Source organism: Nematocida major, assembly GCF_021653875.1.
Source record: "Nematocida major strain JUm2507 chromosome Unknown 2393, whole genome shotgun sequence".
Taxonomy (NCBI): Eukaryota; Fungi; Microsporidia; genus Nematocida; species Nematocida major.
Genome location: NW_025952952.1, coordinates 203,688 through 216,428, shown reverse-complemented (window position 1 = coordinate 216,428; position 12,741 = coordinate 203,688). Strand labels below are relative to the sequence as shown.

General features: G+C 45.9%; 5 protein-coding genes across 5 annotated transcripts; 2 read left to right on the top strand and 3 right to left on the bottom strand.

The window, feature by feature from the left end:
- Nucleotides 1–13: 13 nt before the first annotated feature.
- NEMAJ01_0978 (uncharacterized protein) lies at nucleotides 14–1,819 on the bottom strand (the record flags this gene model as incomplete). The annotated part of the gene is made up of 1 exon (XM_047914816.1): nucleotides 14–1,819. One exon carries the CDS (start codon nucleotides 1,817–1,819, stop codon nucleotides 14–16), a length of 1,806 nt encoding a protein of 601 aa, XP_047770773.1.
- A 785-nt stretch (nucleotides 1,820–2,604) lies between these two features.
- On the top strand, nucleotides 2,605–5,067 carry NEMAJ01_0977 (uncharacterized protein; the record flags this gene model as incomplete). Its single annotated transcript, XM_047914815.1, has 1 exon — nucleotides 2,605–5,067. The coding sequence occupies one exon, from the start codon at nucleotides 2,605–2,607 to the stop codon at nucleotides 5,065–5,067; it is 2,463 nt and encodes an 820-aa protein (XP_047770772.1).
- A 252-nt stretch (nucleotides 5,068–5,319) lies between these two features.
- Nucleotides 5,320–8,226, bottom strand: NEMAJ01_0976 (uncharacterized protein; the record flags this gene model as incomplete). The annotated part of the gene is made up of 1 exon (XM_047914814.1): nucleotides 5,320–8,226. One exon carries the CDS (start codon nucleotides 8,224–8,226, stop codon nucleotides 5,320–5,322), a length of 2,907 nt encoding a protein of 968 aa, XP_047770771.1.
- Nucleotides 8,227–8,944: 718 nt separating this feature from the next.
- NEMAJ01_0975 (uncharacterized protein) lies at nucleotides 8,945–11,656 on the bottom strand (the record flags this gene model as incomplete). Its single annotated transcript, XM_047914813.1, has 1 exon — nucleotides 8,945–11,656. The coding sequence occupies one exon, from the start codon at nucleotides 11,654–11,656 to the stop codon at nucleotides 8,945–8,947; it is 2,712 nt and encodes a 903-aa protein (XP_047770770.1).
- A 63-nt stretch (nucleotides 11,657–11,719) lies between these two features.
- On the top strand, nucleotides 11,720–12,244 carry NEMAJ01_0974 (uncharacterized protein; the record flags this gene model as incomplete). Its single annotated transcript, XM_047914812.1, has 1 exon — nucleotides 11,720–12,244. The coding sequence occupies one exon, from the start codon at nucleotides 11,720–11,722 to the stop codon at nucleotides 12,242–12,244; it is 525 nt and encodes a 174-aa protein (XP_047770769.1).
- Nucleotides 12,245–12,741: the final 497 nt, after the last annotated feature.

The following is a 12,741-nucleotide window of genomic DNA, read 5'->3' as shown; positions in this document are numbered from 1 at the left end:
GAATGGTGTTTCTTTATTTATGTGTATGCTCGTGCGTTCTTACTTTGATGTACTTCATGCCTGTCAGAAGGACTGCAGCGCCTATGGCCAGCTTTGCGCTGGATTGGTCGCTCATGCGCACATGAAGAATGCCGGATCTGCAGAAGTACGGAGTGCACCCCATGTCTATTAGTGTTGAGAAACAGTGTGCCTCGTCTGTCCTGGTGTGGGCGCCGCCCAGGTGTGCTGTGTAGTGGGCTATTTCTGTGTAATCCCTTAAAGGCACGCTGCTCAAAGAAAAGGCCACGCCGTTGGTGCTGGGCACAAATAGGCCTCTGAAGACTGAAGACACTTCTCTGCTCTCTGTTATGCCTGGAATGTTCTCTGTCATCTGCAAAGAGCTCTTAAAGATCTGGTTCATTTCATTGTGCATGCTTTCCGGCGGAAGGTCAATTGTGTAGGCGCCTGCGCTGTGGGTTATTTCGATCTTTCCGGTCTTCTTTGGGCGTATTTTGCACTTTCCCCTCCGTATATCCAGCGCATACCCGTAGGAGTACTGCGTTGACATAACAGCCCGCAGCCCTCCCGAAAGCGTGTTTGCGCTGTATCCTGTTCTGTAGCAGAAAATCTCCACGGCCACATCCGATATGTAGTGCGGGTATAGCCCGTGCGCGTGCAAAAGGTTTTTTACAAGCGCGCATAGCCTGGGGAACCCTTTTTGCCGGCTGGACGCCTCCTGGAAGAACCTCTCGTACTCCACCCGGAAGTTCATCAAATGGTACTTCTCTGGATGGATGCTCTGCTCTCCCTCCACGTCGAAAATAAACTCAAAACGCTCGCCAAACAGCGTGCTGTACACCGTGTTGTCTTTTGATATCCCTTCTATGGTGGTGTGCCTCTCTAGAGACTTTCCCAGAACCCCATTCAGCGCGGTTATTGAGGCATCGGACAGGCGCGCGTCATGCTTTGGCCATATATGGCCCCGCCCCACCTTTAGGTATACCTGCGACCTTTGCTCTGCTATGGCCCGGGTCATGCGGCTGTACGGGCCTGTGTACACAGACTCTATAATCGTGACAGGAAACGATTCCCGGATTGCATCGAGCGAGCTGTTTATTGAAAGATGGCTTTTCTTTCGATTCGACCCCTGGTATCCTAGGTCCACCGATTCCAGCGCTATGGTGGGCGTAAGTATTCTTGCAGGCCTCTTGCACCCCGCCTTCTCGCTTGCCGCCTTCTCGCTTGCCGCCTTCTTGCTTGCCGCCTTTTTGCTTTCCTGCGTCTTTATGCTAAATATCCTGCACAGCATCTCATACCGCATGGTGTCGGGCTTGCAGTCCTTGAAGTGCGCACACACCCGAATTTTCCCGTCTTCAAACATTCTGTGCTCTATCAGGCCCTCCCAAAGGCCCATAAACTCGGCGGCCTCTGTATCTGTCTCCGCGGTTTTTCCAGACTGCACGACCGGCCCTACTATTAGAGTGGACGGCTCCTCTGCATACTTAATGTGCAAGTATAGCTTGTCTCCGCTTTTTGCCAAGTAAAAAGAGTGCAGCGCGTGTCTGAACACGCTTTTCAGCGTCTTCTCCATGTAATATATCTCCTCGTCAGATATTTTGATCTCTGAGGACACAGCAGGCAGAGAATACTCAACCAGCTCATCATAGCACATTAAAACGCCTCGGGACTCGCACTCTTCTATGTTTTGGAAAAAGAGCTCGGTTTTCAATGCGGCATAGACACACTCCTTTGTTTCCTCCTTTACTTTAAATTCTCGCAGCGGCTCCCCCAGAAGCTTATGCTTTTGAAGCGTCTGCAGTAGCAAAGAGCACGGCTTCATTTTAACTAAAATTTTTCGCCTTGTTTCTGAAATACGTTTGGGGTAAAGGGCATATGCCAGAAAGCAGGCCGGGGTGAAAATGAAGGCATTTCATAATTTGGCCAGAAAGGGCCTGCTGGGCGTTGGAGGGCATTCAAACAGCATAGCCGCACTGTTTTCTGCGAATCGACAATTTTTCTTAAACGCTCCTTTCTGCGCGCAGCCTCGCTTATCACTTCGGGTTATTCAGAGGCAAACTCGCGCATGGAATTGCGGCGGCACAAGAAAAGATTTTGCCCGAATCTGTTTTCATCGAATAAACTGCAGAGTCAGACTGGAGTCCTGGCATGCACAGACGCTTGCTTTTAGCAGAAGCTGCATCGATGAAGGGGCCATTTAAAATGGAAAATTGAGACATGTGCCTAGGCGCTGTCAGCTGAAATCGGGTGTGCTTGTTTTTCCGCGTGTCCAAAACACGCAAACTTAGCCTGTCATTTCTATGGCTGTTAACTCCACAAATCCTTTCTTTGATTGCTATAAAGTGTCAATCCAATGCCAGCACTCTTCCAAAATACAGAGAATAAAGCGAAGCTGTGTAATGGCGGCATATAAGCACGCAGCCCATCTGGTTTGGGCTAGCCCAGACTTAATCCAGGCCGGGCATGTATGCGCACTGCCTTTGGGTGTGTAGAAAAGCCGAGCGCCAAGTGGAAAGCCAAGTGCGTTGGTATTGATATAGTTGGGTTCTAGAAAAAGCATGTCAATCGTGGCCAATTCCTAGAAAGTTTTTTTGATGCACTAATTTCATGATTGGACGTCAAATCACATCTGAGCGCAGTCTTGAGAATAAAAACATTTTAGATATTTACAAAGACAAAAACATGGCAAGGATCGAAAGTCAAATATTGTGCATTTTATGGCTTGCCCTAGAAGCTGTTGTGCATGCCTCCACCGAGGCAACTCTAAGCACCCAAGGCGACTCTGCATGCTGCATACCGCAGGAGCAGGCTGATGCTGCACCAAAAAAAGCCAAAGAAAAACCAGCTCTTTTTTCTTCCCTTCTACGTTCTATTAGAAAAGGTGTTACTGAACAGTTCCGCGGCCGGTCAGAAAAAAAAAGCAGCTTGACCATCTTTGTTGATCGTGAAGAAAACACGCCGCTTGAAACGGCTGCACCAGAGGAGACAAGCTCGACTTTTTCCTCGATAAAGCGCCTGGGCGACATTTACAAAAACTCGCTGGCTTGTACTAGCACAGACCCAAATGCTATGGACTCTCCTCTGAGCCAGGCCCAAAAGGAAAGCCTAATTATAAATGCCCACAAGAAGCTAAAGAGCGAGTCCTTCTGGGAGCTGGTGTCTCTTCTTGGGCCAGACATGCGCACTAGGCATGCTCTTTTGATGGAGATTGCGAAAAACCAGCAAAAGTACGCCTTTTTATACGAACGCGTGAACATAAACCATGCTGTGCTGAGAAAGCTGATCAATTTTTGGGTTGAAAATGCGCCCAGCAGCTACTCCTTTAGGGACGCGGGGAAAGCCCCGTTCGAATGCGAGCGCAGGACAATAGGGGACATGGTCTTAAGCCTGGGCGCGCGCGAGAGCAGCAGCACACGCCCCATGGTCGATAATGTTCTCCTTCCGTTCACAAAAAAGCTGGGGTTTTTAACCACAGCAGTGCAGGCCCTGCTAAGCATACCAGAAATCAGCAAAGATCTTCAGACGATGCCGAATGAGTTGTTCGGTTCTGTGTTTGACGACATACACAACAGCAAAAACAAAAGCCTGTATCTAGAGTATACATCCCTATGCAAGGATGCCGAAATCGCTCCACCCGTGCTTTTTTTAATAATAAGCTGCCTGCTTGAGCTGGTGGAAAACACAAAAGACTACCAAGAGCAAGAAAGGCCTAAAACAGCTGAAAATTTCCGAAGAAAGCAAAAAAAGCTGCTGGCACTCCTAAAAACCCATCTGGACATGTGCAATCCAGACAAACAGTCAGAAAATAGCTCTTGGCGCGCATACAAGACCCTCTACAACACCATGGCTGTTTTCTACCAGCTGTGCTCCAAGCGCGCTGCAAATCTTGAGTCTATTTCCGGAAAGAGCAGTGTACTGCTGGACCAGTACCATATAAACAGCTTCTATATGGGCCCAGAGGGGACGAATACTTTTTATTCGTTAATTCAATATGGCAAGCGCGAGCACGAGCCTGTATTGCTAGCGCCTGCCGAACGCATGCAGGTTCAGCATGTGTTCTACATAGACAATGAGGAGCAGGCCCGGAAGGTCGTTATAATCCCCACCTTTAAAGATGGCTTGTCTTGCCTGCACATAAGGAGGCACATATGCGCGCTCTATGAAAAGTCCATGAACGAGATTCACGTTCTGGGGTTTAACACCGAAACAAAAAAGTGGTCCTACATGAACCGGGAGAAAACGCAATGCTTGAACTCGCGCGATGCCAGAACAAACAATATTCTTGTGTTCTATTATATCATGGAGGCAGCGTCCTCACAAACAAGCGTGTGTCTGGAACTTGCTGAGTTTGTGGGGAACGGCCCGCTTCCCAGAAACATGGCCAGGTTTCCGCTGCTCCTTAACTCCCTAATGACGAGCGCAGTGTCTGTTACGCCGTACTCGCGCCTGCCAAAGAACGAAAAAGACTATTCGTGCATAATCAGCGCATTGGATGAGATTAAAAATGTCTCCCCGTCTTTGTACGTGGCCAGCGCCAGCTCTGGCGCAAACTACTATCCAAGTCTTACGTTTTGCTTATGCCCGGATGACCCTAGAAAGGGGCTGGACATTGACCTCGAGATTGCAAACTGCACCTTCACAAAAGAGCCTGCTCCAGAGATCGAGGGCTCGATTAAAATGGTCTCCTACTACACGAGAGTTGCGGGGCAAGGAAAATACTCCAATCTGCGCTTCCATACAGAAAGCGAGAGCTCCACATATTGGCGCGGCCTGATGCAAGACGACTTGAACAATCACAAAGTGTTTTCACTTTGCTTGTGCGATTCCAAAGGCTCATACGTGACCCATATCATGCCAAACAATAGCAGTATCCCCAGGTGGTGTGCATACGTCACAGACAAAAAGAACACGTTGGAGTATCTTAAGGAAACTTCGCCAAAAGAGGCTTGGAAAAACAAAAAACTATGCTGCGAATACGCCATAATGCATTCCTCCGAAAATACAACTCTCGATGAGCTGGGTATCCGATACGGCATTCTATGTGCTTTAATGGATTGCGAAAAACAATAAAATCACAACTCTAAACTATTCCAAGCTTTGCTTGCAAGAAAAAGCCAAACTGCACGGCGGCTGTCCCTGGCCTCGTAAACATCCAAGTTTTCCTGTCTTCTTTTTTATTGTATGCGCCAAACCAGCAGCCAGAATTTTCTTTTCAAACGCAATGAGACAAATAAAGTACAACCGCGCTATGGATTGCTAGGTTTCTTGCGAAGCAGGCGCCGCTTCAATTCTGCTGATGCTAGCATTCTGCATCGCCAAAGCCTAGCGCCGGCAAAACAAAAACTGCAGAATATGGCTGTGCATCTTCAAATCGGACCTTTCGCATCCTACGTTTCTAACCACGACAAAGGACGAAGGCGAAAGGCGGTCTTTTTGGAAAAGCAGCATTTTATGCATGCATTCTTTGCTGTTGATTATTATTGTCTGAATCGGCTTTTGGCTCGATATGTGCACAAACCCGCCAGCAATACTGTCTTTTTTGCCGTGGCGCGCGCTTATTTGGGCTATTATTTCTCTGACTTGGAGCTCCTCCCCATCGTTCTTGCGCATGTCTTCTTCTCCAAAGAAGTAGTGCGAATATCTCTCACTACTGCTCACTTTGGTGCTCCATGTTACACTGATCTCCTGCGGGACATTTTTTCTTTTCTCGCCTAAACAGACCTTCATGTTCATTTCTAGGCAGTTGGTCGCTATTTTCGAACTTTTAGTGTGGAAGCAGCTGTAGATTTCTTGCGATTGCATGTCTGCAATGCCCAAAGTGATATCTTCGCGGCGCCTATACTCAATTGGCAATGTATAGAATCTCATCATATTGTTGAAGTTGACCTTCTTAAAGCATCTCCGGTTCTTCTTGGTGTACAGAGACAGGTTCAGCGCGCTTTCCATTAAGGGCGAGAAAAACAGCGGAATTGCCACTTCATGGGGGGTTTGAGAGTCTCTTTCTGATTGGAAGGTGCAGAGCGAAAAGTATTCGCACTTAGCCCCTTCCGGTATGTAGTAGAAAACCAAAACATCTTTGTTTTTCTGTATTATTTCCATGCTGGCTTTGAATGCACTTCTGCGCAATAGCCTCCATCCTTTTTTCTTTGCGGTGTGAATAAGTGGAAATATATTCTCTGCGGCCAGCTCGTATGTTGAGGAGATGTGCTGAATAACCTCTTCTATGGTGTGGAGATATACTTTCCTATTGTTTACTTTTACTAAAGGCATGCATATCTTCCTATATATCTGTCTTTCGTTGTCCACAAAGTGCACGTGGTAGTGCTTTTCTGACGGAGTTACCTCCCACTGGTTGTACAGCTTTTCGTTTGCATGCATCACCATAGACGTTAGGCCGCCTGCCATATACTTAGCAGTTATATGGTGCTTCACATACGGCTGGTTTGTGATTATGTTCTTCCCTAGGAATTTGGCCTTCTTGGGCTCTTTTGTGCCAAGCTCCATGTAGTGGGATGGGCTGTGCGTGTAGAAGTCTGCCAAGGCAGCATAAGCCTTTTTGTACATGCTCTGTGCAAAGCGCTTGCTTTCCTTCTGTTCGCTTTTTATGAAGTCCCTGTGCCACCTCTTAGCCGAAGATCTAGCTTTAAACCTCAGCGGAATGTTTTCATTCACTTTTGCGTAGAGGCACTCTATAATCTGTGTTTTTTGGCTTCTTTTTGCATCAGCCGAAGCCTCCATTTTCGCCAGTGTCTCTGAAAGCGTACGTGGGTCGATATTTATAAAATCGTGCAGCACCTCTGGCAGCCCCAGAATCGGAAAAATGCCTTTCTTCTTAATATATTTCTTGCAAATGGGCTTTCTGCACTCGTTTAGCCACGAAAGCCGCGCCCAAATCGCAGGCTTGGCGCCCGGGCGCGCATCCAATTCATGTGGCTGGCCTTGGCCATTTGTTTGCGCGCTTGGGTAGATGCTTGAAATGCTTCTCTGCGTATACTCTATAAGCGCTGGCAGCAGGCTGCATACACGCGCTCCTACCTCCTTTTCCAGTAAATGCGGCGCCTCTGCAATCTTGAGCACAAAGCCATACATGTACTTTTTTTTCTTGCCCTTTGTCTTGCGAACAAAAAGCCGAATAAGGGCTTCCCACAGACTGGTAGGCCTTGCAACTGAATTAAACATCATATGGTGTCTCTTTTCTTTTTTAAAGACCTCCGCAAGAGGTTGGCCCAAGTGTACGCTTACAGGATATCCCATATGGTTGACGCGCGCACTGTTCAGCGCCTGCTTGTTATACGCATTTAGGAAGTCACTAGGCAATTCCTTTATGTATGCACTTTGGGCCATTCGGGTTGGAGCCTTCTCATGATCTTCCTCTAGGGGCTGCTTTTCTGGAGACTTAAGCCCCACAGCCTCCTCTTCTTGGGGCACCATACTAAGCTTGCTTAGAACAATGTTAAACATAAAATGGCTGCTTGGCGAAAGCCCAAAAGTGCAGTTGTATTTCTTCCTACTGTCATGGCACATTTTCTGCATCTTTTTGTGTGTGGAATTCAGCAAGTTGTTTGTATCCTCCTGGGAGAGTGTGCTGCCTGATTTGCCGCTGGACATTTGCTGCATTTCCTCTTCCGATCCGGAAATCTGAAAAAGCAGTTTGTCGATTTTAATTCCGGATATTTCATACAGCCCAGACACTCCATTGGTGGAAGCATTCACAAGCAATGCAGATTTTTGCAATGGAGCATCTTCTGTTTCTGACAGCATTTTGTTGCTTGTGCAGGCTGGTGTGTTCGTTGAGGAGCAACTTTCTGTGCGCTCGTTTTCAGATGCCTCTTTAAGCATGCTGTCTTTGCACAAACATTTTTTCTTGGGGAGCAGGTCTTCCTGCGTGGTCTCCTCCGTGGGTCTTTTTCTTTTAAGGGGCTCAGTCGTCAGTGCATTGCCTTCTTCTGTCTTTGACTGGGGCTCGGCTGTTTTGTTTTTCTCCTCAGAAGACGACAGCGTGTCAGAGAAATTGCTAATGATGCTGTGGTTATCTAGATGCTCCGAGCTTTCTATGGTTTCATTGCAGAGCAAGTCAGATAGGCTTATTTCCTGGGAGGGCTCAATAGTCTCTTTCTGGTGGCTTATGTGTGTGTATTCTGTGCTAGTATATGAGCTTTGCTCATAAATAGACCCTAGCACCTTAAAAGCACATTTCAAAATTGTCACGATAAGCACTCTCTTTGCCATTTCAAACAATATAATTTTTGTATAAATTGTGCTTTATAGCTGATAAATCAGTACATCTCTTGTTCACTTCTGCATGTCCCCAAGCCTTCAAACAAAAGCATACGCTGCCACACATAGCACATGATCCAGAGAGTTCCTGCAGTGGATCTGGCTCCAGACAGTGCATGTTTCTCCTGTGGCTTCTGCACGCAAAAGTGTCCAAATACTTTGGGCACAAAACACTTTCAAACGCTAAGCTCCTAGCTTTGCTTTCCTCGTTGTCCTCTGAGTCCGCACGCAGCACCAGCCTTTACTGCACTTAGATACAAAAAGAGCGCTTTGCAGGCGCCTAAACGGAATTTAGAGCTCGCACTATGGCTTTTGCCAATGCAGCAAGCTCACAGGCAGAGAAAATACAAGCTTCGTGCACGCCATGTAATTTTTATTCTATTGGCGCATGCATGCATGCATAAGCCCATGGTTGAAGCCTCTGGGATATTTTAAGTGTCGGATAAAAATGTCTAGTTTTTTTTTGATTGTACCATGTCTTTATTTCTGCGCCCTTGCTTTGACTGGTTGTTTTCTTCTTTGAGGTTTGGTCTAGCAAAAAGAACAAGCGCCTGAGCGTGGGCGCAGACACATTGTTTACAGATATAAGAAGGCCTGGCGAAGTCTTAGGCTGGGCACTGCGAATATTTCATGCAAACAGCCCAATGCTTCTTCCTTTTCCAGCCACCCGTTATCTGTAATGTATAGCAAAATTGTTATTCGGGTATTTCCTCATAGATGTGCATGTCTCAACAATGCCAATTATTTCCGCAAATTTTTTGTTTGAGTCGTAGAACTCTATTGTACTATTTCTGACCTTTAGTCTAACTCTAAGAGCATATATTTTCTTGCATAGGTACTCAAAAACCTTATGCTCTCTATCGCATGCATCTAGATCCATGGCAAGGTACAGGTCTTTAATTAGGTTTCTGGGGTATTCCTTTGTTACGCAGGCCATAATAAACCATACAACACCCAACAGGCTCTTTTTTTTATGACTCTCCTCCCCGCACTGCTGGTCAATGATGGCGTTCAGCTTATTTGCATGCTCTAGTGTTGCGTCCCTAAATAAGCAATCGAACAAAAAGGTTATGGATCTTGGGTCATTTATCGCGAAACACGTTTTGAGAGGCTTTCTTTCTTCCTCTGCATACCCAGCTATTCTTTCCAAAACAACAGGCAAATACTGTGTGTACTTTGCGTTGTTTACTGCTGCGCACCCAGTGAAAAATGAACCCTCAAGCAGTTCCAGGTACTTCTGCTCGCTTAGATTTATCCTGCTATAGAGCGTCTTTAGCTGGTTTGTAAATATAAACACGCTGAGCACGCTTTTTTCTATGCTGTCGTCGTCCAGCGGAAGGCTGCCCAGAAAATTTGAAACCAGCCAAGTAACTGGGCTTTCTTTGGTCGCGCTGAACCCCTTTTCTCTCCCATACATGGGAATGTGTGCACACAAGTTTCTTCTAAAGCTATCATGCTGCAACTCCTTCATCATAAACAGTCTGTTTATGCTGGGCAGAGAGCGTTGCATTGCTGCATCAAGAATGCTGTTTACTTCTGGGCCTATTACTTCTTTAGGCTCATATTCCGACTTAATCCAAATGTTCTCTATGTATTGTAAAAACAGCATTTCGGCAAAGGCGCTGCTTTTCGCATAAACAGACCTTGTCTTTTCAAGTGCCGTTTTCTCTTCTTCTTTAATATCTATGCTTTTTGGAACAAGCGCACAGCCCGCATGTCCATTTTTTAGCGAAATTACCATGCTTTGGGTTATGCCTTTGAATTTGCACTTCAGAATGATTTTTCCCAGCACAACCATGCTAGAGCTCTTGGTGTCTTTTTCTATTGAAAGGTGTTCGCAGAACACCTCAATGCACGGGTTGACAGATAGTACCTGAAGAGTCTCAACAACATACTCTGTTATGTCTTTGCACAAGCTCGTGTCTTTGATGTTTTTTGTTCGCACCCTCTCCAAGAGCATGTTCATTCTGGCCTTCTCTTCTTTTTTTTCAAGCCTTCCCGTAATGTAGGTTATAACCTGCATGATATTTAACGCATCTGTTATCAGCTCGTTTTTTTCTTTCCTCCTGTATATAATTTCCTTACAGGGCAGGCGGGAAACTACAGCATTCCACTCTTGGTGAGTGCTTATGCTTGTTCTCCCATCTGGCGCAGTGTGGTTGCCAAAAAAGCTTTTCAGTGGGCCTTTGGCATTGGGCACTTTATCCAAGGAGTACCTTGCTTTGTCCGGATTGTACGCAAGGCAGCAAAACATCGTATATATGCATGTTTCCACGCAATTGCTAAATGCTTTTTTTACGTCTGTCTCTTGCATGCCCTCTTTTCCCGTGTGCATTGGAATCTGCTTGTATTCAGGCATCTGGCTTGAGTTAGAAAACGGGAGGCGTGCATACTTTCTCATGCTCACTTCTATTTTTTTAAGCTCCTCCAAAAACACGCCTTTTTTCTTGGCATCTTCCTTCGGGATGAAAAATCTATCCATGGAAAAGACTCTGCCTTTCTTTGCGCCGCGCACTGCTTTTTGTTCAGTTGCGCACTGCAAAGCGTCGCCCAGCAGCTCGTGCGCACATTGAATAATTTCTGCAGCATCTGTTTTTTCGTCTATGTATTCAAATATGTACGAGTGCACAAGGAACTGCGTGCTGTTTAGAAAATCACCGGTCTTAAACTCTTCCAGACTGCTTGGCTCAGAGTGCGTTTTCTGCCACTTTTTTATAAAGTTGATAACAGAGGCAGCCTGCTTTTGTGGAGATGCAGTTTTTTTGCCCTCGCCACTATTTGAAATGATTTTTGTGGACACAGAAAGTAGCTCTTCTCCGTTGTATTTTTTTTTCAACGTAACAAGTCCCTCCGTGCAGCAGATGTATATGTCAATCCCCTCGCTCAGAAGCAGAAGCGAAGCAAGAATGTAGTTTGCTTGCTTTTTGGTGCATCCTTGGCGAAGAAAGCGCGTGAAGCTGTTATCCCGCCCAACCTCGATTCCAATGTTGGCGTTTGGAGAGGGAAACATCATTATAAGAGCGCTGTGGTATTGTTCGGCATACTCTTTTATCTCTGTGCTGCTGCATGCGCGGCGGCACTTGTCTTTTACTGGCTCTCTTTCGTATATGTGCTTTTCCTTTTTTTTCTTTTCATTCTGAACTGTGCAGGGAGACAGGCTATATTCTGTGTCTATTTCAGGAGAAAAAAAACGCTTATTGTGAATTAGCCCATTTTCGTGATATAGATACCCCCGGACCAGATTTAGTGGGCCTAAAGGATTTACGCCCACTATGCATCCATTTCTGGCTTCTAATTCGACTTTCTGCAGGTCTAAAAGATCTTTAAGTGTGACTCTTGATCTTATTCTACATAGCACTAGTAAAATACCCCATATTCTCATTTATAGGGGAAAAAATCTGCCGCTACATAGCTATGGTATGTCTTATTGGTGCTTGAACGCTGCATGCTTTTGCAAATCTTATGCTTTTCATGGCTCATGTCTAGTTTCTTTTTGTATGTGTTTTCTAAAAGCAGAGCTATTGCGCACGCCTCCAGACATCTGAATCTGTGTTTTTGTTTTCTAAGTTTATTTTCTCTTTCGGACCTATATGTGCTTTGTGACAAGCTTTCTGTTCGTGCCTCAGCCTGCTGGAAAGTGCACATCCAGCAAACTCACACAAGTTCTGGCTTTATGGAAAGCCGGCCTGCCTGTTCTGGCCCTGCTGCAAAATGCCCGAGCATGCTTAAATTTCATGTGCGCCTGCTTAGTGCGGCAATAAACTATAAAATGCACATTGTTAGGCCTTTGTATTTATTGAAGATTGCAGCCCCCGGCCTCCGGGCATATGAGAAGCTTGCTAATATCACATATTCCGGGAAAAGTACCCCTGAAAAAACACAGAATAGATTCTCTTCAAGACCCAGCGAATACTCAGAAGTCTCTGGACGCGCAGGCCCTAGCCCACAGACTTTTTCTTTGCCGACATAAGAACTCAGCTAAAACCAGCTCCTTCTCTAACTGCCTAAGATAGGGCGCAGCATATCCATGTGCTTCTTGCTTATTTGCATGCTTCTGCGTGAAATGGCTGACTCCAGTCTTGCAGGCACAGCAAGCTCTCGCCACATATTGTATGCCGGACAAACAAAAAACCCTGCAAAGACTTTAAAAAGTTAGAAAACTTCCATAAGCTTAACTCTTCAAAAATACAGAATGGTTTTAAATTTTACTTTGCTTTTAGATGTATGCCCATGCCAAAAGTATAGCACCCAAAATTAGAAAACTAGCCTTTTTGAAAATGGTGTTAGAAGAGCCCCACTAAATCTGCGCAGTGGGCTTTAATGAGCCGGCATATCTTGCTGCTTCGGACTTACGTCTTTTTCTAGAAACTAGCAGAGCATGCGCAGAGAGTGGCTTCTTTTGTTTTAAAAGACAGAGTGTTACTGCGCCCACTTATGCCCACCCATGCGAGAGCAAAAAGCGATCTA